General features: G+C 58.4%; 1 protein-coding gene across 3 annotated transcripts in view; it reads left to right on the forward strand.

The window, feature by feature from the left end:
• The first annotated feature begins 2,857 nt into the window (after positions 1-2,857).
• Positions 2,858-27,096, forward strand: part of DHX30 (DExH-box helicase 30) — a 40,822-nt gene continuing 16,583 nt past the window's right edge. The window contains exons 1-5 of one of the 3 annotated variants that reach the window (XM_071560328.1): positions 2,858-2,941; positions 7,250-7,300; positions 19,702-19,832; positions 23,905-24,015; positions 26,723-27,078. In XM_071560328.1, coding sequence (XP_071416429.1) covers positions 7,270-7,300; positions 19,702-19,832; positions 23,905-24,015; positions 26,723-27,078 — 629 coding nt within the window. In that variant the 5' untranslated portion in view covers positions 2,858-2,941; positions 7,250-7,269. Of the gene's footprint in view, positions 2,942-7,249; positions 7,301-13,844; positions 14,176-14,230; positions 14,340-19,701; positions 19,833-23,904; positions 24,016-26,722; positions 27,079-27,096 lie in introns of those variants that run through there. The other 2 variants (XM_071560326.1, XM_071560327.1) reach the window with 2 other exon arrangements.

A 27,096-nucleotide genomic window follows, 5' to 3' on the forward strand; every position in this document is an offset into this window, starting at 1 on the left:
GATTAGGAACAGGATTGGGAATGGGATTGTGATTGGGAACACAGTCGGGACTGTGCTTGGCAGTGGGACCAGGAACAGGACCGGGAACGTGATTGGCAACGTGAACGGGAATGTACTCAGGAACGTGATCAGAAATGCGCTCGGGAATGCCTCGGGAATGACACCGGGAACGCTCTCGGGAATGCCCCAGGAATGGCATCGGGAACGCGCTCGGGAACGGCACCGGGAACGCTCGCACCGCCCCCGTGCGGCCTGGCCCCGCCCCGCCCGCCCCAGGCCCCGCCCCTCAGCCCCTGCGCGCGCGCCCGGGCGGCCCCGCGGGGCCCTTCAGAGCGGCCCCGACTGAGACTGAGCGGGAGACACGGACAGGGGACAAGGGACACGGACAGGGGACAAGGGACACGGACCGGGGACAAGGGACACGGACAGGGGACCACGGACACGGGACACGGACAGGGGACCAGGGACACGGACAGGGGACAAGGGACACGAACAGGGGACCGGGGACACGGACAGGGGACCACGGACACGGGACACGGACAGGGGACCAGGGACACGGACAGGGGACCGGGGACACGGACAGGGGACAAGGGACACGGGACACGGACAGGGGACCAGGGACAGGGGATAGAGGACAAGGAACAGGGGACCACGGACACGGGACAAGGAACAGGACATCAGGGACATGGACAGGGGACAAGGGACAAGGAACAAGATACAAGGGATGGGGGACAAGGGACAGGGTCAGGGGACCAGGGACAGGGGACAAGGGACACAGACAGGGGACCAGGAACGGGGGAGAAGGACTGCAGGACAGGACAGGGGACAAGGGAGAGGGGACAGGGACAGGTGGCAAGGGACAGGGACACGGACAGGGGACAGAGAAAGAGACAGGGCCAAGGGCAGGGGACCAGGGACAGGGACTGTAGCCCAGGCCCAGGGGCTCTCCCAGGGTCACAAACACCAGGACAGCACCCGCGGAACCGCTCGGAAAACAGTCCGGGGGGCTCCAGAGAGCAGCACAACACCCTGAGGGGGCCCTGGGTGCTGCCCAGGGGGGGCTCTGGGCTCCCAAACACCCTGAGGGGGCCCTGGGTGCTGCCCAGGGGGGGCTCTGGGCTCCCAAACACCCTGAGGGGGCCCTGGGTGCTGCCCAGGGGGGGCTCTGGGCTCCCAAACACCCCAAGGGGGCCCTGGGTGCTGCCCAGGGGGGGCTCTGGGCTCCCAAACACCCCAAGGGGGGCCCTGGGTGCTGCCCAGGGGGGGCTCTGGGCTCCCAAACACCCTGAGGGGGCCCTGGGTGCTGCCCAGGGGGGGCTCTGGGCTCCCAAACACCCTGAGGGGGCCCTGGGTGCTGCCCAGAGGGAGCTCTGGGCTCCCAAACACCCCAAGGGGGGCCCTGGGTGCTGCCCAGGGGGGGCTCTGGGCTCCCAAACACCCCAAGGGGGGCCTTGGTACTGGTTGGAGAGGCTCAAAGTCACCAACAGTGCCTTTAAACTGGCCAGTGATGCCTCCCAGGGGCCTTTGGGACACAAAAGATGCCAGTGTTGGCCAGGGAGGGCTCCTGGGGGACTCTGGGCCACAAAAGGGGCTGGCAGGGCCACAGAAGGGGCTGTCAAGCTCCCAGTGTTGGCCAGGGAGGGCTCCTGGGGGGCTCTGAACTCCCAAAGGTGCCCCGAGTGCCCTCAATGCCATCCAGGGACGGCTCCTGGGCGTCCAGGCCCCCAAGCACAGACGTTTTCCCGGGGGGATGCCTGTGGGAGGGAGGGAGGGTTTTCCCCCTGGAGCTGAGGCGTGTTTGGGGAGCCGTGGGCAGTTGGGATCCCCAGGACAGGGGTAGAGCTGCCTGCCCTGCACACACACCTCACACACCTTCATTGCTGCCGAATTCAGGGGCCCCTCTCACCCTCACCTGAGCTGCCTTTGGGGGAGTTTGTACCTCTGGTTTAGGAAATTTTGGCTCCCTGGGGAGGAATACCTGGCTCCAGCCTAGACTCCTAAACCCCAGACTTGCTGTGCTCCCAGATCTGGGGGGTTTGGACCTGCTGAGCTGGTTCTGGGGCACTGGTGAGTGTCCAGGCAGGCAGTGCCTCCCAGGGGAGAGCAGGGAACACGGACAGCCACTCTGAGCTGCAGCTCAGGGGGGTCTGGGCACCCGAGATCCAGCCAGGGAGTTCATTCGGCCCTGCCATCGTTACCTGCTCCGAGTCTTCACAGCTGGGTACCTTTATCCTTCCATAACCACATCCACCCCATGGAAAGGGGCCTTACAAAGGGATTGCCCCCAAATTTCCTCTTTATTTCGGCCAGGGGCAGCTCCCTTGGCGTCTCCCCCCTGCCATGGGCAGGGACACCTCCCACTGTCCCAGGGACACCTCCCACTGTCCCAGGCTGCCCCAACTCGGCCTCGGACACTCCCAGGGATGGGGCAGCCACAGCTGCTCTGCGCAGCTCCCAGGCCACAGCCTCGGGATCAGGATCGGGACTGGGATCGGGAGCAGGGTCAGGTCGGGACTGGGGTTGGGATCGGGGTCGGGATCGGGATCAGGGTCGGGATCAAGCCTGGGCCCACAGCGCCTCCTCAGGCCGCGCCGCCCATTGGTCCGCCCGTTGCCATTGGAAACCCCCCCACACCGCCCATTGGTCCTCCCGTTGCCACGGGAACACCCCACGCTGCTCATTGGCCCGCCCGTTGCCATGGGAACTTCCCCAGCTCCCATTGGCTTGCCCGTTGCCATGGGAACCCCCGCGCCGCCCATTGGTCCGCCCGTTGCCATGGCGACACGCTCCGCCCCCACGCGCGGCGCCGCCGGCGAGAGGGAGCGCGCTGGCGGGCCTGGCTTCCGGCCGGAAGTGAGGCGTTGCCGCGCCGGAAGCGCGCGCGGGCGGTGCCGGGAGCTGTAGTCCGCAGGGGCCCGGCGGCGGCAGTCGCGGTGCGGAGGTCGGTGCGGGGCCCGCGGGGCCGGGCCGGGACCCCCGGGGGGGGAACCGGGGGGTCCGCGGGGGCGGCGGCGCGGCGGGAGCGGGGGCAGGGCCGGGGGATGGCGGCGGGCGGAGCGGGGAGAGGCGCGGAGGGCCGCGCGGGGCCACGGCCTGTGCGGGCGGGGCGGGGATGCTGCGGGACACCGGCGGGGCCGGGGATGCGCGGGGGGCGCGCGGGGGCTCGGGATGCTCGGGGGGGCCCAGGTGACCCCGGGCAGGCTCGGGGGGATGCTCGGGGGCTCCGGGGCGCGGGGCCCCGGCAGAGCCCGGGGGGCGGCAGTGCCGGCGGGTCCCACCGCGCTGCCCGCGGCCCGTGCCCGCCGCTCCCGCTCCCTCCGGCCCCGGTGCTCGCTGCGGGTCACCGTGCGTGTCCCGGGGCATCCCCTGCGTGTCCCGGCCCGGGGCATCCCCTGCGTGTCCCGGCCCGGGCCATCCCCTGCGTGTCCCGGGCCATCCCCTGCGTGTCCCGGGCCATCCCCTGCGTGTCCCGGGGCATCCCATGCGTGTCCCGGAGCATCCCCTGCGTGTCCCGGAGCGTCCCGCGCCTCCCGCCCCGCTCCCGGCACCGGGATCAGCCCCGAGAGCCAGAAGTGCGGAAAATGAGCCCCCAGGGGGCCCGTTGGCTCTGCCCGGAGCCGGGGGCGGGCGGTGCCGGGCCAGGCAGTCCCGCAGTCCCGGGGCAGTCCCGGACACTCAGCGGGCTCTCCCCTCCGCTCTCCCCACAGAGCGCTCGGGCTGTGCCCCCCGGGCTCTGCTGGCACACCCAGCGGGCAGCGCTCAGAGCTCTGTGCCACTCACTGCCCTTCCTCAGGGATGGGGCTTTTCCTTGGCCCCGTTTTCCAGGGGGCCAAGGAAACCCAGCGATGCCCTGAGTCCCATCCTTTGGGATTTCCTGCAGCAGTTTCCCGAGCCACATTCCCTGCCCTCTCTCCCTCCCTGCAGCAGGAGCTCTGGGGCTCTCCCCAACCAGCCTCTGCTGTCCCTGCCGGGCTCTCTGGGGTTGGTTATCCAGGTGGGAGGTCCCTGCTCCCCTGGATTCCCATTCCAGCTGTCCCACTGCCTGTCCCTTGTCACCATGTTCTTCCCAGTGCAGTGTCCTGGGAGCCTCCACATCTCTCCTGCCATCAGACAGAACTCCCTGGGAGTCCTCCAGTCTCCCCTTTCGCTGCTGGTGCTGCCTCCCCTCGTTCCCATGGGTGCTGACCCAGCTGCCAGAGGGGGTCCCTGCTTTTTATTTGGGATCAGGATCTGCAGGCCCAACCCCTGGATGTGCCCCGGGCTGCTGGCTGGGCTGGAGGTGGTTCCCAGGGCTGAGTCCCTGCTGTCCAGCTCTGGCCCTGGGGGATTCAGGGCTGGGCTGGGCCTTTCCCTCAGCTCAGCTCTCCGAGCTCTTCCCTCTCTGCCTGGGCCTTGTTCCCACTGCAGGCTCAGGCTTGAAGTCCTCCAATTCCTCCAAAGGGATCCCTCATCCATGAGATCCTGTTTGTGGACCTGACTTGTTCCACCTCTCCATCCTTTCTCCTCCTCCCTGCCCAGCCCAGCTCCCACCCAGTTTCACCATTACTAGTTCCCAGTAAAGGTCCCACCTCAGCTGGGATCTCCAGACAGGATTCTGGGTAACACTGGCCTTGGAATGTTGCTTGTCCTCAGGGCTCTTGGAATGTTGCTTGTCCTCAGGGCTCTTGGAATGTTGCTTGTCCTTAGGGCGCTTGGTTGGTCATCCCTGGAGAGTTTCAGTGTTTTATTTCCTTTATCTTGAGCACAATAGACCATTTCCATTGATTTTATCTTGCATTTATCCATAGAATCCAGGATGGTTTGGGTGGGAAGGGACCTTAAAACTCACATTGTCCCACCCCTGCCATGGGCAGGGACACCTCCCACTGTCCCAGGGTGCTCCAGCCTGGCCTGGGACACTGCCAGGGATGGGGCAGCCATAGCTGCTCTGGGAAATCCATCCCAGTCCCTGCCCACCCTCCCAGCCAGGAATTCCTTCCCAACATCCCACCTGTCCCTGCCCTCCTTCAGTTTAAGCCCCTCTGCCCATCCCAGGGAGGGTGGGATGTTCTTTGCTCCCTTTCCCCTAATTCCTGCCCCACAGGGAGCTTTGCAGTGGGTCTGTCCCAGTAGGGTGTTATCCCAGGAAGGTGATGGGGATGAATTTCCCTGGAACACCCTCGATCCCTCCAGGGGAGCAGCTCCCCCTCTTTGGTCATCCCTGAAATGTTGGGAGGAAGATGTGACTGATGCCTCCATGCTGTGGATTCTCTGCAGCACTCCCTGCCACTCTCCTGGTTCTCTCTGCAGAGACTTTGGGGTGTTCATGGACTGACCTTTCTGTGGGAGTGACGTTGGACTCACACAATTTATAGAATCACAGAATGGATTGGGTTGGAAAAGACCTGAGATCAGCAAGTCCAACCCTTGATCCAAGCCCACTGTGATCACCCTGACTTGATCCAACCCCGACTTGATCCAACCCCACTGTGATCACCAGCCCAGGGCACTCTGTGCCCTGGGCTGGTGATCACAGTAGGGTTGGATCAAGATGTGGTGGATCCTCACTCAGTGTCACATCCATAGAATGGATTGGGTTGGAAAAGACCTCCGAGATCATCAAGTCCAACCCTTGGTCCAACTCCAGTCCCTTTACCAGATCATGGCACTCAGTGCCACGGCCAAGCTCAGCTGAAAACCCTCCAGGGATGGGGAATCCACCCCCTCTCTGGGCAGCCCATTCCAATCCCTGAGCACTCTCTCTGCAAAGAATTTCTTTCTCATCTCCAACTCCAATTTCCCCTGGCAGAGCTTGAGCCCATCGTGCCCCCTTGTCCTATTGCTGAGTGCCTGGGAGAAGAGACCAACCCCCACCTGGCCAGAACTTCCCTTCAGGCAGTTCCAGACAGTGCTGAGGTCACCTCTGAGCCTCCTCTTCTCCAGGCTGAACACCCCCAGCTCCCTCAGCCTCTCCCCACAGCACTTGTGCTCCAGTCCCTTCTCCAGCCTCGTTGCTCTTCTCAGTTGGGTTGGAAGAGACCTCTGAGATCATCAACCCTTGATCCAACCCTACTGTGATCACCAGCCCAGGGCACTTTGTGCCCTGGGCTGGTGATCACAGTGGGGTTGGATCAAGACATGGTGGATTCTCTGTCCCTGGAGGTGGATTCTCTGCCCCTGGAGGTGTTTCAGAGGACACTCAGTGCCACATCCAGTCCCTTCTCCAGCCTCGTTGCTCTTCTCTGGCCCCACTCCAGCCCCTCAATCTCTTTCCAGAGCTGAGGGGCCCAGAACTGAACACAACACTCAAGGTGTGGCCTCAAACACCACAAACACCTCTGGCTGTGGGTGGTTTGTCCCAGCCTGATCCCCGTGGGAGGGGCACAGACTGGCATGTGCTGCCCTCCCCGGGGATTCCATTGGCATTCCTGCTGGCACTGGGCTCCAGGGATGAGCCCCAGCCCTGGGAATGTCACCCAGAGGAGCTCCCTGAGTGTCCCTCCAGGGGTGGGTCACACAGGGGGTGCTCTGACACCCACGGGGACTTTGCATGGGGAACAGCTCCAATCCCTCTGGTTGGATTTATGGAATCCTTGGAGCATCCCATGGCTGTGGCAGGTTCATTCCCTGTGTCCCTGGGGAGGGAACTCCTGCTCCAGGTGGCATGGCCAGAAAGAGGGTGGTTGTTTCCAGCCTTTTTTTGCTGCTGCAGGAGCAGTTTGTCATTAGTTTGAGAGCAAAAGTGAGCAATTTGAACACTAATTGCATGCACAGGGAGTCATTAACAGGGATTAATGTTCCTGGAATCACAGAGTCCCCTGAGCTGGAAGGGCCCACCAGGATGATGGAAGTTCAGCTCCAAACTTTGCTCACTTTGTATCAATGAGGCTCCTCAGCCTCAGCCATCAATACAAGGGTGTCAGAACATCCTCGTTACTCCTCCAGGAATTCCTACAAGGAGTTGAATCCTTGGCCTAAAACAAAGCACCACAAAAGAGAGTTGGTTTTCTGTTATTTGACTGAAAGCTCTTTTAAAGAAATTAAAATAGGAAGTTTAACACAGTTCCAGCAAAGCAGGTTATCAAAAGGACATCTCTTTCTTCTCCTGGTTTTACCTTTAAAAAGAGGAATAATGGCAATAGTTACTTAATTCTGGCCTAAAAATGTGTTGATGTCTCTCCCCAAGTCAGCACAGGGACAAAGCAGAGCCACTTGGAGCACTTTAAAGGAAATATTGATCCTAACTGGCTGTTTCTTTGTGCTCTCCCAGGAACCCTCCTGTCCTCTGGGATGGAGATGTTCTCGCTGAACTCCCTCAAAGGTAAGGCCTGACAGCCCCCAGTGCAGCTCAGAGGGGTTGGGTTGCTCAGAGTTCAGTGCTGGGGGAATTGGTGTGGTTTGATTTGGTTTGATTTGCTTTGATTTGCTCAGAGTTCAGTGCTGGGGGAATTAATTTGGTTGGATTTGGTTTGATTTGCTCAGAGTTCAGTGCTGGGGGAATTAATTTGGTTTGATTTGGTTTGATTTGCTCAGAGTTCAGTGCTGGGGGGAATTGGTGTGGTTTGATTTGGTTTGATTTGCTCAGAGTTCAGTGCTGGGGGAATTGGTGTGGTTTGATTTGGTTTGATTTGGTTTGATTTGGTTTAATGTGGTTTGATTTGCTCAGAGTTCAGTGCTGGGGGGAATTGATGTGGTTTGATTTGGTTTGATTTGCTCAGAGTTCAGTGCTGGGGGGAATTGATGTGGTTTGATTTGGTTTGATTTGGTTTGATTTGGTTTAATGTGGTTTGATTTGCTCAGAGTTCAGTGCTGGGGGGAATTGATGTGGTTTGATTTGGTTTGATTTGCTCAGAGTTCAGTGCTGGGGGGAATTGATGTGGTTTGATTTGGTTTGATTTGCTCAGAGTTCAGTGTTGGGGGGAATTGATGTGGTTTGATTTGGTTTGATTTGGTTTGATTTGGTTTGATTTGCTCAGAGTTCAGTGCTGGGGGGAATTAATTTGGTTTGATTTGGTTTAATGTGGTTTGATTTGTTCAGAGTTCAGTGCTGGGGGAATTAATTTGGTTTGATTTGGTTTGATGTGCTCAGAGTTCAGTGCTGGGGGAATTGATGGGGGTTGATTTGGTTTGATTTGGTTTGATTTGCTCAGAGTTCAGTGCTGGGGGAATTGGTTTGGTTTGATTTGGTTTAATTTGGTTTGATTTGGTTTGATTTGCTCAGAGTTCAGTGCTGGGGGAGTTCCTTTGCTGTAGGAATGGAGGTGGCTGAGCTGTGTCCTGGTTGGTTCAGCAGGGAGGGATTTCAGGCCCTCAGCAACAGGACAAGGGGGCACGATGGGCTCAAGCTCTGCCAGGGGAAATTGAAGTTGGAGAGCAGAAAGAAATTCTTTGCAGAGAGAGTGCTCAGGGATTGGAATGGGCTGCCCAGAGAGGGGGTGGATTCCCCATCCCTGGAGGGTTTTCAGCTGAGCTTGGCCGTGGCACTGAGTGCCATGATCTGGTAAAGGGACTGGAGTTGGACCAAGGGCTGGACTTGATGATCTCAGAGGGCTTTTCCAACCCAATCCATTCTATGGATGTGGCACTGAGTGAGAATCCACCACATCTTGATCCAACCCTACTGTGATCACCAGCCCAGGGCACGGAGTGCCCTGGGCTGGTGATCACAGTGGGGTTGGATCAAGTCCGTGGTTGGATCAAGTTGGGATGATCACAGTGGGGTTGGATCAAGTCGTGGTGATCACAGTGGGGTTGGACTTGATGATCTCAGAGGTCTTTTCCAACCCAATCCATTCCATGATTTTATGTGCAGGACAGTTGGGACAGGAGGGCCCCAGCAGAATTCCAGGGAACAGGGCAGGGGAAGATCCCTGTGCTGCCCACAGCACACACTGAGCACTTGTTAGCCTGAAGGAAATGCCTTTTTTTCCCTTCCAACACTTCCCTCCCAAACATTCCTGCATCCTTTAGCACCAGCTCCATGGGCTCTCTTTCCTTGGGGTTGGATGCTGTAACACCTGTCACTGTCTCCATGTCCCCTTTTCCCTGCCAGCCTTTCCTTCAAGCACATTTGTGCCTATGAAATCCCTCCAGTCACTGCCTGTTTTCTGGTTTAATTTGTTGTCCTTCCCTGTGCTCTGTTGCTTGGTCTTCAATAAGGTTTAAAGAATGGAATAAAATATTCCAGCTCTGCCTGAAGGAGGGGAATCCTTCCCTCCATCCCAGGGGATTCCTCCTCCTGCCCTGGCACTCAGGGAACCCCCCACTGCCCACTGGGGAGGTGCCAGCTTGGTGGGGGCTGAGTTGGAGCCCCAAATCCCTGAGGTGCTTCCCCCATCCCGGGCAGGAATGATGGGAAATAGGGGAATGCAGAGCCCTGGCCCTCACCAACAGTGTGCCCTGGGCTGGAGTGGGAGCAGGGGAGGGCATTGGGCACTCAGGGCTGGTGGGTTGTGGTGCCAGGCTGGCTCTGGCACTGGGATTCTCCAGCCCTTGGGCTAAAGGCACTAATTAGTGACCCCCGGCTCATTAACGAGCTGCTGCCCCTGCCTGGCCCGGCTGAGGAGCTGCCCCAGCCCAGCCTAGTTCAGCCCAGCCCAGCCCAGCTCAGCCCAGTTCAGCCCAGCCCAGCTCAGCCCAGCTCCGCCCAGTCCAGCCCAGTCCAGCCCAGCCCAGCTCAGCCTAGCCCAGCTCAGCCCAGCTCCGCCCAGTCCAGCCCAGCTCAGCTCAGCCCGGCCCAGCCCGGCCCAGCCCAGTCCAGCCCAGCCCAGTCCAGCCCAACCCAGCCCAGCTCAGGGAGCTGCCCGGCCCAGCCCAGCTCAGCCCAGCCCAGCTCAGGGAGCTGCCCGGCCCAGCTCAGCCCAGCCCAGCCCAGCTCAGGGAGCTGCCCAGCCCAGCTCAGCCCAGCCCAGCCCAGCTCAGGGAGCTGCCCGGCCCAGCTCAGCCCAGCCCAGCCCAGCTCAGGGAGCTGCCCAGCCCAGCCCAGCCCAGCTCAGCCCAGCCCAGCCCAGCTCAGGGAGCTGCCCGGCCCAGCTCAGCCCAGCCCAGCCCAGCTCAGCCCAGCCCAGCCCAGCCCAGCCCAGCCCAGCTCAGGGAGCTGCCCGGCCCAGCCCAGCCCAGCCCAGCCCAGCCCAGCCCAGCTCAGGGAGCTGCCCGGCCCAGCCCAGCCCAGCCCAGCTCGCCCAGCTCACCCCAGCCCAGCCCAGCCCAGCCCAGCCCAGCCCAGCTCAGGGAGCTGCCCAGCTCAGCCCAGCCCAGCCCAGGGAGCTGCCAAAGCCTGGGCTGGCTCTGCAGATCCCTCTGTGCTGGCTGATGCTGCTCAGTGCAAACCCCAGATCCTGGGAATGGGCTCTGCTGGAATTCTGGGATGAGCTGAGCCTTCCCTGTGCCCACAGGATAACCTGGGGCCCGTTTTGGTGCCAAGCCCAGCCCTGCCTGTCCCACAGCCTGTCCCTCCCTCCCAGCCCTCCCCTGGCTCTGCCCTGCCCACGGGCTGTGCTTTCCCAGAGTTCCCCCAGGCACAGACCCGATTCCTCTCTTTTGTTGGCTTTGCTTTCCCACCATCTCCTTGGCTTTCCCATCCTTTGGGGGCTCTTGTTCCCTCCTGTGTTCCCTCTGGGGTGTTCAGGACTTGGACCAGCTCTGTAGCCAGGGTTATAATTCGGTTTTCTCCCCTGCTGGAGTTCCTTTGCCTCCCCTGGAGCTCTGGGAAACACCAGACCCTCAGGAAATGCACCCAACCAGCAGTTTCACAGGAGATTTCTCCTCCCAGAAGTTGGAGAAATTTTTCCAGCCTCCCTTTCCTTCTAATCCTCCTTGGAGCTTTTGTTTCCAAACCACCCGAGTTTATTTCTGAATTAATAATAAAAATACTATTATAGAAATAGCAGTTTGTGCAATTTGCTATCAAAAGTTCTACTTGGAATCAATTCCCTTAAATTGTGACTTGTTTCCCCTCGAGAGGTTTGGGATGAACAATCAGCTTTGAATGATTTTCTGTTTTTACTGAACCAATGCTCTTAAAATGTGTGATTTAAGTGCCACAATAACTTTGTCTTTACAAAACCCCCATTTTTTGTGTGATCTGGTGCTGTTTCAAAATCTGGATTTTTTTGGTTTGCATTTATATTTTTTTCAAGTAAAGAACCTCCAGAGACAAATCACCAACTGATGCAGAGGTTCTAAAACGTGTGAATAAAGGAAAAGGCCAAACTGGTGGGGTGGGAGTTCATTCCTGAGTGTTCAACTCCTCCAGAGTTGGGGGTTTCTGTAAATAAAGGGGTTTATTTGATAACTTTCCTCTTGAACCTCTTCTTGTGGTGCTTTGTAGAACTGAGCTGTGGCATTGCCTTGGTCAGGATTTCTGAGACCTACTGAGGATTTGTCTTCCTGATTTAAAAATAAGCAAAGAAAAAATACCCTCCAAAAAACCTTTTTTTTAATCCAAACTTTCATGTAAATTTTCACTTCTCATCAGAAAATCTGTGACATAAAAATGGGTTTAAAGAAACCCCAAACTTGCTGGTTGTCCCAGGTGCAGGCAGGGCTGAGAAAGGGGATGCAGATTAATTGCTTGGAATAATAATTCAGATTTAAATTAATAAATAATCAGTCCTGTAGGGTGGGAATCCCATCACTCCAGCCTTGGGAATTGTAGACCTTGGATATGAAATAATTTGTGTAGAACCAGATGAGGGGACTTGGAACAGGGAGAAGAGGGAGATGCTGATTTATTTTATAAAGATTGTAAGATCTTTAGAGGGATTTTACCTTTATAAAGATTTATAATTTTGACAGAGGTTTAAGGTTTTATGAAGATTTAAGGTTTTAAGGCCTTTCTGAAGATTTATGAAGTTTTGAAACCTTCTAAAGATTTTAAGATTGTTGGTGTTTATCTGAAATATTTGTAAGGAATGGTCTGCAAAATGTTATTTTTAATATTTTGCCAGGCCTGGGGGTGTGTTGGGGATGGAGCTGCAGGCAGGTCCAAAAGGGGGTCAGGTGTCCAGGGCAGATCCCGAATTTCCCCTTGGAATCATTCCTGGGGTCACTGGTATGGGAATATCCCAAAGCTGGGTCTGCCTGGAGAGGGAAGGATTGAGGGGAAGGGGCGTGGGAGGGAATGGGGAGGGAATGGGGTGTGTGCCCTGTCCCTGTCCCTGTAGCTGGAGCTGGGACAGGGAATGGGGTGTGTGCCCTGTCCCTGTCCCTGGAGCTGGAGCTGGGACAGGGAATGGGGTGTGTGCCCTGGACAGGAGCTGGGACAGGGAATGGGGTGTGTGCCCTGTCCCTGGAGCTGGGACAGGGAATGGGGTGTGTGCCCTGGAGCTGGTGCTGGGACAGGGAATGGGGTGTGTGCCCTGTCCCTGTCCCTGTCCCTGGAGCTGGGACAGGGAATGGGGTGTGTGCCCTGGAGCTGGTGCTGGGACAGGGAATGGGGTGTGTGCCCTGGAGCTGGTGCTGGGACAGGGAATGGGGTGTGTGCCCTGGACAGGAGCTGGGACAGGGAATGGGGTGTGTGCCCTGTCCCTGGAGCTGGGACAGGGAATGGGGTGTGTGCCCTGTCCCTGTCCCTGTCGCTGGGACAGGGAATGGGGTGTGTTCCCTGGAGCTGATGCTGGGAGAGGGAATGGGGTGTGTGCCCTGGACAGGAGCTGGGACAGGGAATGGGGTGTGTGCCCTGGAGCTGGAGCTGGTACAGGGAATGGGGTGTGTGCCCTGTCCCTGGAGCTGGGATAGGGAATGGGGTGTGTGCCCTGTCCCTGGGCTGCGGTGTCAGTTCCCAGCCCCGGCTGTTCGGTTCCCCTCCGTTCCCCTCCCTGTCCCTCCGTTCCCCTCCCTGTTCCTCCGTTCCCCTCCCTGTCCCTCCGTTCCCCTCCCTGTCCCTCCGTTCTCCTCCCTGTCCCTCCGTGTCTCTTCGTGTCCCTCCCTGTCCCTCCGTTCCCCTCCCTGTCCCTCCGTTCCCCTCCCTGTCCCTCCGTGTCTCTTCGTGTCCCTCCCTGTCCCTCCGTTCCCCTCCCTGTCCCTCCGTTCCCCTCCCTGTCCCTCCGTTCCCCCCCGTTCCCCCCGGGCTGTACCGGCTCGGCAGCGCCGGCAGTGCCGTGTGACCTCCGCGTGTCCTGGCGCGGCGGGGCAGCAGCTCCTTCTCCCTCTCCTTCTTCTCCATCTCCTTCTCTCCTTTCCCCCCAGTCTTTTTCCACCCTCCTCTCCCTGTCTGCTACTCCTCCTTCTCCCCTCTCCTTTCCCCCTCCTTTACCGTTCCTTCTTCTCATTTTCCTCCTTCTTTTCCCCTCTTGTTTTCCTCGCCTTCTTTTCTCTCTCCCTCTCCTTTCCCCTCTCTTTCTCCTCCTTTTCCCTCTTATTTCCCTCTCCCTCACCTCCTTGTACCTCTCCTTTTTCCCCTTTCCTTTCCCTTTTCCCTCTCCCTTTCCCTCTCTCTCCTTTCCCTCTCCCTCCTTTCCCTCTCCCTCCTTTCCCTTTTCCTTTCCCCCTCCCTCCTTTCCCTTTCCCTCTCTCTCCTTTTCCTTTCCCTCTCCGTCTCCCTCCTTTTCCTTTTCCTTTCCCCTTTCCCTCCCTTCCCTCTCTCCCTTTCCCTCTCTCTCCCTTTCCCTCTCTCTCCTTTCCCTCTCTCTCCTTTCCCTCTCTCTCCTTTCCCTTTTCCTTTCCCTTTTCCCTCCTTTCCCTCTCCTTCCTTTTCCCTTTTCTTCTCCCTCCTTTCCCTCTCCCTTTCCCTCTCCCTTTCCCTCTCCCCTTTCCCTCCCTCTCCCTCCTCTCCCTCTCCCCTCTCCCTCTCCCTCTCCGGTGCCCCCCCCCCCCCGCCCGCCCCGCGGTCCTCCGGGCCGGCAGGGGGCGCCCGCGCTCGCGGCGGGTGGTGTGGCGGAGCGCCCAAGATGGCGGCGCTGGGGCTGCTGCTGCAGGCGGCGGTCCCGCTGCGGCTGTGCCGGGCCGGTGCCGGGCCCCGCGCCGTGTGCTCCGCTCCCCGCGGCCCCTCCGGGCCCGGCGCCGTGTGCTCCGCTCCCCGCGGCCCCTCCGGGCCCGGCGCCGTGTGCTCCGCTCCCCGCGGCCCCTCCGGGCCCGGCGCCGTGTGCTCCGCTCCCCGCGGCCCCTCCGGGCCCCGCGCCCTGTGCTCCGCTCCCCGCGGCCCCGCCGCGCCCCGCCGGGACGAGGAGGACGAGGAGGAGGCGGAGGCTGCGCAGGGTGAGCGGCGGCGTTGCCGGGCGGCGCTCGCGGCGCTCACGCAGCGGAAGGGAGGGGCGAGGCGGGGCGGGGGCGCCGCCGCATCCCCCCGCCCTGCGCTCCGTGCCCGCCGCCGCTCCGCGCCGGGATGCGCGGCCAGGCCGACGAGCCGCCGGGCTGCGCAGGTACCGCGGGGCGCCGGCGCCGCCTCCGGGAGTGTCCGCGGGGGTTGCCCTCAAGGTCGCCGGGCCCGGCCTGGGGAGGGGGGAGAGCCCCGCGTGGGGCTCGGTGGGCGCGGGGCGGCCTGGGCAGCGACCGGCGGGGGCCGGGCCGGGTCCTGCCGGGATCCTCCTGCGGACGGGCCGGGATTCTCCCGCCGGATCCCCCCGCGGCCGGTCCGGGATCTCCCCGCGGCCGGTTCGGGATCCTCCTCCGGGATCCTCCTCCGGCCGGTCCGGGATACCCCCGCCCCCAGTCCGGTTTCTCCCCCGGCCGGTCCGGGAGCCCCCGCCGGATCCTCCTGGGGCCGGTCCGGGATCCTTCCCCGAGATCCCCCGCCGGATCCCCCGCGGCCGGTCCCGGTGACGGCGCTGGGCAGAACGTGGAGGGTTTTCCCCCCGTGGGGGTGTCGGCGGTGCGGGGGGTGCGAAGGGGAGATCTCGTTGCTCAGAATCGCCGCCGGTTTAAAAGGACGTTTAGAGCTGTCTTGGTGTCGCATTTTGAGCCGCTTTTTGTCGGTTCCGGAGCGTGGAGAGCAGTTGGAGTGAGAAGGGTGCGAGTGGTTTTGTGCCGCAGGTTCGGTCACGGCGTTTTCCCTTTCTAAGTCGCTGCTTTGGTTTCACTTTTCTTTCATGCTCCGTAACCTCTCACTTTGGAAATTTGGATTGTTACTGCATAAAACTTTTTATTTTTTCCTGCCTCTCATCCTGCTGTGTTTGGTGCTCCTTTCCCACGCTCCAGAACTTTTTTTAAATTATTGTTTCCTCTCTGTAATTTCTGGATTCTTTGGGTCTTGTTCCATTTCCCTTTCAGAAGCTGCGGAGCTTTATCTTGGAGTTCAGAGTCAGATGGTCTTTCAATCGTTGCATTCAGGCAGTTGAGCAGAGCACATGAACTCCTGCTGAAGCACATGCAAACCACCCAAACTGTTTGCTGAGCTGCTTCAGGTGTTGCCTGAGAAAAGGAGTAAACCACGATGGGGCTTTTTTCTTTCTTCTTTGGTACTTAATTCTTCAGCACCTCTTTCTGATGTGTATTTTCAGAGAGCCTTTGAGTACTTTTGTTTGTGGTCTTTGGTTCAGTTCCTGTTCCTGTGATGGGCTGACCATGGAAAGCTCTTCTGGTGGAACTTTGGTGATGTTGTTCTTGTTCAGGCAGGAGTTTCCCGTGGGCTTTGTTGTGTGTGCTGGGATGGCTGGGGTGGTTTGAAAGCCCCCAATCCCCAAACCCCAGTGCCGTGGTGTGCTCCAGAACAGGCTGGCACCTCCTCTGCCTTCAGCAGGGCAGGCCTGGGCGATTCCTGACGGGATGGATGTTCTGGAGCCCCAGGGCTTTCTTTCTTCTTCCCTGGGGGGTTTGGTGTGTTGCAAAGACTCTTCCCTGGATTCATTACTTGAATTTATTACATGTTGAGGGGTGTTCTCTTTAATAGTTTGTCCTCTCTGCTCATTTGTTGCTTCTCCTGGGAAGAGAATTGGAGGGAAGAGAGAAACTAAATGGCTCTAATGCTCCTCTGTGCTCCTCGGGCGAGACCTGGGGCTGGTTTGTTTGTGCTCCTGTGCCTGAGTGTCTGCACTCCTCGGGTTTATTGGGGTTTGGGGGAGCTTTGGCCACTCCAGCTGGGTGGTTTGTGGGGTTTGGTGTTTTCAGTGTTGCTTGGAATTATCTCGGACTTTCACAGTCAAATTAAATTAAAGCACTCAGTGGCTTTGAGGAACTTTAATTAGTTAATTGGCTGCTTTGACAGCCCCACCCTGAGTTCTCTGCTCTCCCAGGCAGGGTTTCAGTGTTGCTGCTGGTGAGGTGTCAGGCATGGAAAGCAGCTCAGGGTGGGGAGTGTTGGGCTCTGTGCTCCCACTCACAGGGTTCCCACCCAAACACCCAGTCCCAGCTGGGGCAGAACTGGGACACTCTGGGGAGGAACATGCCAAGAAATCCACTTTGGCAGGGAAGGCAACATTTGCAACTCAAACCCTGCAGTTTGGGGGGGATTCTTTAAAGCTGCAAGTGAGGGGGGGCCTCCTGGGGGGAGCCTCGTGTGAGCTCTGGGACTGGGATGGGCTGGGGGTGTCCCCAGTGGGGAACCTTCCTGTGAGCTCTGGGACTGGGACTGGGATGGGCTGGGGGTGTCCCCAGTGGGGAACCTTCCTGTGAGCTCTGGGACTGGGATGGGCTGGGGGTGTCCCCAGTGGGGAACCTTCCTGTGAGCTCTGGGACTGGGACTGGGATGGGCTGGGGGGGTCCCCAGTGGGGAACCTTCCTGTGAGCTCTGGGACTGGGACTGGGATGGGCTGGGGGGGTCCCCAGTGGGGAACCTTCCTGTGAGCTCTGGGACTGGGACTGGGATGTGCCGGGGGGGTCCCCAGTGGGGAACCTTCCTGTGAGCTCTGGGACTGGGACTGGGATGGGCTGGGGGGGATCCACCAGTGGGGAGCTCTGGGACTGGGATGGGCTGGGGAGGATCCCCAACAGGGAGCTCTGGGACTGGGACTGGAGTGGGCTGAGGGAGATCCACCAATGGGGAGTTCTGGGACTGGAATGGGTTGGGGGGGGGGTCCCCAGTGAGGAACCTTCCTGTGAGCACTGGGACTGGGACTGGGACGGGCTGAGGGGGATCACCAACCCTTGATGGTGCATCAGGTGGTGCTGCTGAATGTGCCATTGTCAGCTGGGAGGAAAACACTGTGCCTTGCTGGGAATTCTGAGCCTGAGCCACCAGCCAGAACCCGGCTTTGTTAGTCTGAGAGCCTGTTTTTCACTCTAGAACAGACTAAAGAGTTGGTCTTCACCCAGGAGTCACCTCAGGATGGGAGAAATTGGCTCTTTGTAGGTAATTGCACTTTTGGAGGGCATTTAAAAATGTACTTCTTGCACTTCACACCCCAGGTTATTGTTTTTGAAAGGAAACAACTGGAGGTGAAATAATCCAGGCTGGTGCTGCAGGTTTGGTTTTTGCTTTTCTTTTTTATGAAGTGGATTTAATGGTGTGTTTGAGAGCTGTTACTGCTCCTCCCTGCCCATGTCCCACCAGTGTGGAAGGGAATAGAACTGGCAGTGCCACAGTCTTGGTCACCTTTCCAGTTTTCCTCAACAGCCCAAAGTCTGAGTGGAGTAGAACCTGCCTGAGTAGGTAGAAATAGCCCATTTCCTGGGTAATTACAGAAAATTGGCTCGTGGGGCTGAGACCACTTTCCTGCTCTCCTGGCCAATATATGGCAGGCAGTTCATGGACAAATTGTGGTGACAAATGACAGTAATTCCTGCAATTCCCTTGGAGCTGTCCAAGGCTTCTGAAGGCTTCTCTCTGAGACCCAGGTGGTTCTTCGTGGTTTGCAGGAAGAAGTTTCAACCCTGAGTGTCCCCAGGAATTGTTTTGTGCCGAGCTCTGGGTCAGCCTGCAGGGTTTGTGCTGGAGGGGGTGGTGGATCTGCAGCCTGGCCGTTCCCTCTCCTTGGCTGAGTGTCCACAGCTGACACCTGCCAGGCCTGCAGAGCCTCTCTCTCAAATACTGGTTTCCTTGGACATCCCTGGGAGTGTCCAAGGCCAGGCTGGAGCACCCTGGGACAGTGGGAGGTGTCCCTGCCCATGGCAGGGGGTGGCACTGGGTGGGCTTTGGGTCCCTCCCACCCAGACCATTCCTTGATCTCTTACTCTCTGCAGTGACTGTTTGTCCTCACTACAGCAACTCTGGAGTCAGAGTTTCCAGCAGAACATGGTGGCACATCTTGAATGGAGCATCCTGGTGATGCTCTAATGACTGTGACTGTTGGCTCATTTCTCCTTGGATTTGGTGGCTGAGTCAGAAGTTCCTGGTTCTGGTGGTACCAGGATTGTGTGTCCTGGTTTCTGATTCATTGCTGGAACTTTCCCGGAGTTCCTGCAGAGGGTTCAGGAGCCTCCTGGAGGGGATGTGGGTGGGCAGGGGGGTCCTGCCTGCCCGGGGTGAGTGTGGGATGAGGAGATGCCATCCCTGTTCCCTGGCTCTGGGTACCTGCAGGACTGTGGTGATTTACCCACAGGCCCAGCACACCCCGTGTGTCCCATTTCTCTGCCTTGGCTTTGAGCTGTGGGTCCACCCCTGCCCTTCTGGGTTGGTGGGGATGTTGGGTCCTGGCAGAAGGGCCTCAGTTCTCATCAGTGCCACTGACTGGAGCTGAACTGTGGCTTGTGAGACCCCTCATTTAATCCGTGGCTGGGGGGTCTGTGCAAACACCAGAACTATTCAAAGTACTTATTGCTCAGTTGGGGTTTGATACTGAGGGGTGACAAAGCTGCTTTTGCCTCTGTGGTGAGGAAATGGCACCAGTTCCCTGCAGGTGACAGTGGCTGGACATGAGCCAGGTGTGCCCAGGTGGGCAGGAGGCCAATGGCACCTGGTTTGTCCCAGCCATGGTGTGACACAGGCACAGGGCAGTGCCCATCCCTGTGCTGGCACTGCTGGGGCACCTCCAGTGCTGGGGCAGTTCTGGGACCCTCAGGACAGACCTGGAGGGGCTGGAGGTGCCCAGGGCAGGGACTGGAGCTGGGAAGGGGCTGGAGCAGCAGGAGGGGCTGAGGGAGCTGGGGGGGCTCAGCTGGAGAAAAGGAGGCTCAGGGGGGACCTTCTGGCTCTGCAATCCCTGCCAGGAGGGGGGGGTCGGGGAGGGGTCGGGAACAGGGACCGGAGAGAGGGAACAGGGACAGGAGAGAGGGAACAGGGACAGGGCACAGGGACAGGGCACAGGGAACAGGGACAGGAGCAGAGGGCACGGCCTCAGGCTGGGCCAGGGCAGGGGGCACAGCAGCAGGAATTTCTGCCTGGAAAGGGTGGGCAGGCCCTGGCAGGGGCTGCCCAGGGAGGGTTGGAGTGCCCAGCCCTGGAGGTGCCCAAGGCAGGACTGGCTGTGGCACTGAGTGCTCTGGGCTGGGGGACAAGGTGGGCATCAGGCACAGGGTGGGCTCCAGGGGCTGGCAGGGCTGTGCCAAGGTGGGCATTGGGCACAGGGTGGGCTCCAGGGGCTGGCAGGGCTTTGCCAAGGTGGGCATTGGGCACAGGGTGGGCTCCAGGGGCTGGCAGGGCTGTGCCAAGGTGGGCATTGGGCACAGGGTGGGCTCCAGGGGCTGGCAGGGCTGTGCCAAGGTGGGCATTGGGCACAGGGTGGGCTCCATGGGCTGGCAGGGCTGTGCCAGCCTGGCTGTTCTGATGCCTGGGAACACCAAACACCTCTGCTCTCTTCCCCTCAGTAACCCTCAGAGGTGCCCCAGAGCAGGAGCAGGAGTTGGAACATGTCTTTGGACAGGACTGCACAGGAATTTTAAGACATTTAGTTCCTCTTCATTTTTTTCCAGATTCCAGAGACTTATTAAAGGAATTTCCACAGCCTAAAAACTTGCTCAACAGTGTGATTGGACGAGCCCTGGGCATTTCCCATGCAAGGGACAAGCTGGTCTACATCCACACCAATGGGCCAAGGAAAAAGGTAATTGTGGGGCTGGAGCTGTGGGGACAGGAGTGGGAAGGGAGCCAAGGAACTCAATCCTGGAAGTAACTTCCCTAGAGAAAATCAGGAGTGTTTCAATTTCCCATCAAAGTTGTGTGATAATCTTCTAAACAAGAAATATTCTCACTTCTTCCTGTTTCCCCCAGTTTTCATGTGCTTATCAGGTGTGTAAATGCAGGTGCTGTCCCTCTCCTTGGGTGTGGAAGGCTGGATGTTTTTCTCGGCAGAAAGACACTTAGTCTGGGCTTAAATGTGCCCTGCTAACATAGAAAATTGAAATTTAAATGCTGTGTTTCAGGCCTCAGTAGCCTTACATTTAGTTGGAGATTCCAGTAGAACAAATGCCAAAGCCTGGAATGTCCAATTGCAACCAGAAAAGAATCATAGAATGGATTGGGTTGGAAAAGATCTCCGAGATCAGCAAGTCCAACCCTTGATCCAACCCTACTGTGATCACCAGCCCAGGGCACTCTGTGCCCTGGGTTGGTGATCACAGTGGGGTTGGATCAAGACATGGTGGATTCTCACTCAGTGCCACATCCATAGAATGGATTGGGTTGGAAAAGACCTCCCAGATCATCCAGTCCAACCCTTGGTTCAACTCCAGTCCCTTTACCAGATCATGGCACTCAGTGCCATGGCCAAGCTCAGCTGAAAACCCTCCAGGGATGGGGAATCCACCCCCTCTCTGGGCAGCCCATTCCAATCCCTGAGCACTCTCTCTGCAAAGAATTTCTTTCTGATCTCCAACTTCAATTTCCCCTGGCAGAGCTTGAGCCCATCGTGCCCCCTTGTCCTATTGCTGAGTGCCTGGGAGAAGAGACCAACCCCCACCTGGCCAGAACTTCCCTTCAGGCAGTTCCAGACAGTGCTGAGGTCACCTCTGAGCCTCCTCTTCTCCAGGCTGAACACCCCCAGCTCCCTCAGCCTCTCCCCACAGCACTTGTGCTCCAGTCCCTTCTCCAGCCTTGTTGCTCTTCTCAGTTGGGTTGGAAGAGACCTCTGAGATCATCAACCCTTGATCCAACCCCACTGTGATCACCAGCCCAGGGCACAGGGTGCCCTGGGCTGGTGATCACAGTAGGGTTGGATCAAGACATGGTGGATTCTCTGTCCCTGGAGGTGGATTCTCTGTCCCTGGAGGTGTTTCAGGGGACACTCAGAGCCACATCCAGTCCCTTCTCCAGCCTCGTTGCTCTTCTCTGGCCCCGCTCCAGCCCCTCAGTCTCTTTCCTGAGCTGAGGGGCCCAGAACTGAACACAACACTCAAGGTGTGGCCTCACCAACCAAGAGGAATTGGTTGGCAGTGGAGAGAGGCTTCTGATAGTACTTAGGGCAAAATGAAATACAGACTTTTTTGGAGGGGTCAGTAAAGCAGAGGAGTTCCAAGCAAACCCTTGTCCAGGTGGTTTGAGCTCTCAGGGAGTTGAGAGGCCCAGACCTGGCTCTGTGCTGTGACCTGAGCAGGAGTTGTTCCCTCCCAGGCTGTCCATGGTCAGGCTTGGCCTCCCCCTGTCCCAGCAGAGCTGGTTCCAGAGCCCAAACCCCTCCCAGCTCAAGTCTGACTGTAACATACAGTCCAGGAAAAGACTTGGCTCTAATAGATTAACATTTTCCCATAATTTGTCTAAAATTTCCCAGACAGTTTTAATTGCCACATCCTTTCTAAGCATCCCTGAGTCTTAGAGGCACATTAGCAATGGTTCCTTTAGAGTTCTTCATGATTTGTGTTTGTTTTTCTTGCTTTTCCAGTGCAGTTTCCTTAGTTAAGTTTTGGGATACCACAGCCAGTGCCTCATCCTTCAGCTTTGGGGTACCACAGCCAGTGCCTCATCCTTCAGCTTTGGGGTACCACAGCCAGTGCCTCATCCTTCAGCTTTGGGGTACCACAGCCAGTGCCTCATAGTTTCAGTTCATGCAATCAGTTCACATTCCTGCTGGCACTTAAATGGGTTAATATTGAGGATAACTTCAGATTAAAACAGAAAACTACACCAGGAGAACAGGAAAGGAGCTCACAGAGAAAGTGAGGGTTGCATCACAAAAGTTGAAAAACTCAAACAAAAACGTCCCAGAAGGTGTGTGGGCCAAGGGCAGGTGAGACAACCTGGAGAGCTCCTGGCTGGAAGTGAACAAGGGGTTTTTGTGAGCAAACCTGGCCTTCCTGAGACACCTTTTGTCCCAGCAAGTCTGTGCTTTTCTCGCAGAGCCCCGAGGCAAACTCGAGGCAAAATGGGTCGGAATTTCCTGCCTGCCTGAGGTTCCCTGGCAGGTGGGCAGCCAGCCAGGGCAGGCTGCTGGGAGGGGAAGGGCAGGACCTGCTCCAGCCTTGCAGCTGGGGCTTTCCCAGCGGATCTCAATGCCACCTTTCATCTGTGCTGCAGAAACAGGAAAGAATTCCTTAGGCATCTCCCTCCCAGAGCCTTCCAGCACCTGCAGGGCCGGGAGCTGATGATTTGGAGCGGTATTTTGGAGAGGGCAGGGCTCAGCTTTCAGCATTCCTTGCCTCTGCAGGTTTTTAGCTCCATCCAGGAGGAGCTTTGGTGAGACTGTGGTTCTCCCACTGCTCGTGTTGGGCTGGAGCTGGATCCTCCCTGCCCCGTGGTGCTGCCTGGGGAGCTGAGGCTCCTGCTGCTGGTTCCATGGCAATGAGGAAGCAGTGAGGAGATCTCCTTGCTGGGAGCCTGCTGGAGAGGGCACGTTGCTCTGGGGCACAGCCTGGTGTGCTGCAGGGAGCATGGGAACAGTCCCTGAAACGGAATTGCTCCTGCAGTGAGCTCTTGGTGTTTGTTCCTCCGACCTGGCACCTGTGGCTTCCCTGCCAGGCTGCCCCTCAGCCCTGCACTCCTGTGGGACTCCTCTGTGCCCTGCCCTGCTGCGGGACTGTCACCTCAGCCCTGCCCTGCTGTGGGACTGTCACCTCAGCCATGCCCTGCTGTGGGACTGTCACCTCAGCCCTGCCCTGCCGTGGCACTGTCACCTCAGCCATGCCCTGCCGTGGCACTGTCACCTCAGCCATGCCCTGCCGTGGGACTGTCACCTCAGCCCTGCTGTGGGACTGTCACCTCAGCCCTGCTGTGGGACTGTCACCTCAGCCATGCCCTGCTGTGGGACTGTCACCTCAGCCCTGCTGTGGGACTGTCACCTCAGCCATGCCCTGCCGTGGGACTGTCACCTCAGCCCTGCTGTGGGACTGTCACCTCAGCCCTGCCCTGCTGTGGCACTGTCACCTCAGCCATGCCCTGCCGTGGGACTGTCACCTCAGCCATGCCCTGCTGTGGGACTGTCACCTCAGCCATGCCCTGCCGTGGGACTGTCACCTCAGCCCTGCTGTGGCACTGTCACCTCAGTCCTGCCCTGCCGTGGAACTGTCACCTCTGTGCCCTGCACTCCTGTGGCACTGTCACCTCAGCCCTGCTGTGGGACTGTCACCTCAGCCCTGCCCTGCCACGGGACTGTCACCTCAGCCCTGCCCTGCCGCGGGACTGTCACCTCTGTGCCCTGCCGTGGCACTGTCACCTCTGTGCCCTGCCGTGGCACTGTCACCTCAGCCATGCCCTGCCGCGGGACTGTCACCTCTGTGCCCTGCCGCGGGACTGTCACCTCTGTGCCCTGCTGTGGCACTGTCACCTCTGTGCCCTGCCGTGGCACTGTCACCTCAGCCCTGCCGTGGGACTGTCACCTCTGTGCCCTGCTGTGGCACTGTCACCTCTGTGCCCTGCTGTGGGACTGTCACCTCTGTGCCCTGCTGTGGGACTGTCACCTCAGCCCTGCCCTGCTGTGGCACTGTCACCTCTGTGCCCTGCTGTGGCACTGTCACCTCAGCCCTGCTGTGGCACTGCCACCTCTGTGCCCTGCTCAGGCTTTCCCTTTCCCCCCAGTGCTGCTGGGATGGCACTGCCTGGGAAGGGCCCAAACTGACACTTGGGTCACAGTTCTCTGTGTGTTTCTGTGCTGTGCCTGAAGCTCAGGCAGTGAGGGGATGTGCTCCTGGGGCAGGGCAGAGCTCCCTGTGTGTGGGCTCACCGTGCTGCTGGTCTGTGCCTTTCAGAAAGTGACTCTGCACATCAAGTGGCCCAAGAACGTGGAGGTGGAGGGCTATGGGACCAAGAAGATCGACGCGGAGCGGCAGGCGGCGGCCGCGGCCTGTCAGCTCTTCAAGGTGAGCTGCACACACAGACAGAGCTGGGCCTTTGGGCCACAGCAGGGCTGGCTTCTGTCTCCTCACCTGTTCTCTTAGCTGGCCTTTGGGTCAGGGGTGCAGCCTGAGGTGTTGGCTCTGAATCCGGAGCTTAAACCCCCACTTGCTTCAGCCAGGCATGAACTCACTAAATCCTTGGAGTGCTGCTCTTTGTTCCTTGTGTCCTGGGCCTTAATCGGCTGCTTAGTGGGTGGAGCTTCCTTCAGGTGTGTCTCTGTTGATGTTCACTAACTCTCACCTCTGCCACCACTCCTGGGGGTGTCTGCAGTCACAGGACCTTCAGAGCCTCCTGTTTCCCCTTCATCAAAGCCACAGTGTGGCAGTTACATGTTCTGTTTTGCTGTTACTTTGAAACTTACACTGGTTTGCCACTTATTTATGGCTGGAATTGGTCCATGTGTGCACAGCCAGGATCAAACAGGTGCAGTGAAGTTACAAAGGTCACTCCTGTTGGTGTTTCATGGCTGAGAATAAGATGCAATTTTGTCTCCAGCTCTGCCACTGGCTGTGCTCTGTCACCTTGGGAAGTGAGTTTAATTTTGGAGTTTCCCTGGGATCTGTGGAGTAGGAACAGTGATTCCTTCCTGCTCAGGAGCCTAGAGAGCATTCTGTGGATGCTCTGACAGTGAGAGAGCTTTTAGTTTGCTTGTGGATCAAGACTTAGCATTGGGAAATAACCAGCCCTCAGATGTTCAGATCGGCAGCATGGAAACTCATTCCTTCAGCTGGCCCTGTGCTTAGGCTGGTTTTCTCAATCCTGGGATCAGCAGAGCTTGTTTCACTCCCTGCCTTCATTCCACCTCCTTCAGTTCATGTTCACTGGGAATACACTGATTTATCCTCACTAGGCAGGCCATTGTTCCTGCTTGCTTTGAGAGCCTGGAAGTTTCCAAAGGGAAAAAGGCATCCTCCTGACACTCAGCCATTTCCAAAATCTGGGGGAAAATAGAAAGTGTGCTTTAGATTAGGACTTAAACCCCAACAGCCTGAAACCACAGGCTGGGTATGCACAGCTGTAACTGGTGCTTTCCCATCTAAACCTGGAACCCCACAGAAGGTCCTCGTGGTGGGAGGCCTTGTGTGATCACAGCCATAGGAGCTGCTACACATGATGCTTTACAAAGTCATCAGGTCAAGAAAATTATTGGTGTCTAATTAGTGCAGGGTGTCTGAATACAGGGACTTGGAGTAGAGCTGCCAGCCAGGTGAATTTTTGCTGTCTTAGGCACTCCCACAGCACAAACAGTACAGCCTTTTGTGACAGCCCTGGAGCTGTAACTTCTACTAAAATTAAAGATAGCAGTCTGGTGTGTGCTGCACTCTGGACATCTGTGGAGCCTTGTGGAAGGGCCAGTCCTTAATTCCTGCTGGCCTGGATCAGAAACTGTCAGGTCTAGGGGGTCTTACTGCTGCTTGTACAAATAACTGTTCCTGGGGGTGGAAGGGGATGAGCCATTCTCTGAATCCCATCCTGTGTTACCCCAGATTGGACTCATTCAGATGAGCCTTTCCAGAAAGATGCATTTTGTGCTCTGGGAGTGGTTTGAAAACCTGAGGATGCTCAGTGGAGCTGAGAGTCTGTAAAATCCTGAAAAATCCTGACCCACCCTGGGGAGCTGTGGGGCTCAGAGCCATGCCCTGGGGAGGGAGGGCAGGGTCCACATTCCCTTTGGTAAGAAACAGTGGCAGGGAAGTCTGAAGTCCCCCAAGTCCCTTGTGTGCCTCTCCTGCCCCGTGGGCAGTGGAGCAGTGACTGTGTGTGTGTTTAAAGTCCCCCCCAGTCCCCTCTGTGCCTCTCTCACCCCATGGGCAGTGGAGCAGTGTCTGTGTGTCTGTCCTGCAGGGCTGGGGTCTGTGTGTGTGTGTTTAAAGTCCCCCCCAGTCCCCTGTGTGCCTCTGTCACCCCGTGGGCAGTGGAGCAGTGTCTGTGTGTCTGTCCTGCAGGGCTGGGGGCTGTGTGTGTGTGTTTAAAGTCCCCCCAGTCCCCTGTGTGCCTCTGTCACCCCGTGGGCAGTGGAGCAGTGTCTGTGTGTCTGTCCTGCAGGGCTGGGGACTGTGTGTGTGTTTAAAGGCCCCCCAAGTCCCTTGTGTTCCTCTCTTGCCCCATGGGCAGTGACTGTGTGTGTGTTTAAAGTCCCCCCAGTCCCCTCTGTGCCTCTGTCACCCCGTGGGCAGTGAAGCAGTGTCTGTGTGTCTGTCCTGCAGGGCTGGGGGCTGTGTGTGTGTGTTTAAAGTCCCCCCCAGTCCCCTGTGTGCCTCTGTCACCCCGTGGGCAGTGGAGCAGTGTCTGTGTGTCTGTCCTGCAGGGCTGGGGGCTGTGTGTGTGTGTTTAAAGTCCCCCCAGTCCCCTGTGTGCCTCTGTCACCCCGTGGGCAGTGGAGCAGTGTCTGTGTGTCTGTCCTGCAGGGCTGGGGACTGTGTGTGTGTTTAAAGGCCCCCCAAGTCCCTTGTGTTCCTCTCTTGCCCCATGGGCAGTGACTGTGTGTGTGTTTAAAGTCCCCCCAGTCCCCTCTGTGCCTCTGTCACCCCGTGGGCAGTGAAGCAGTGTCTGTGTGTCTGTCCTGCAGGGCTGGGGGCTGTGTGTGTGTGTTTAAAGTCCCCCCCAGTCCCCCCTGTGCCTCTCTCACCCCGTGGGCAGTGGAGCAGTGTCTGTGTGTCTGTCCTGCAGGGCTGGGGGCTGCTGGGCCCGCGGAACGAGCTGTTTGACGCTGCCAAGTACCGGCTGCTGGCGGAGCAGCTGGGCTGTCCCGACGAGCGCTGGTGCTCCGAGGGCAAGTGGCGCTCCAAGTCCGGCCCGTCCCTCGCCGACCTGTCCACCTGCTGGCGCCGCGTGGAGCCCGACGATGCCATCCAGCCCATGGAGCAGGGCAGGATGCCCAAAGCCATGAGGAGGGAAGAGCTGGAGGAGGGGGAGCTGGAGGAAGGAGAGCTGGAGGAGGGGGAGCTGGAGGAGGAAGCGATTGACGTCTCGGATTATCTGCCCATGGCGCACCAGGATGCCCGGACCCCGGGCAGGGATGCCAGGTGGGTGGGTGTGTCCTG

This window comes from Pithys albifrons, chromosome 7, assembly GCF_047495875.1.
Source record: "Pithys albifrons albifrons isolate INPA30051 chromosome 7, PitAlb_v1, whole genome shotgun sequence".
In the NCBI taxonomy this organism is placed as follows: Eukaryota; Metazoa; Chordata; class Aves; order Passeriformes; family Thamnophilidae; genus Pithys; species Pithys albifrons.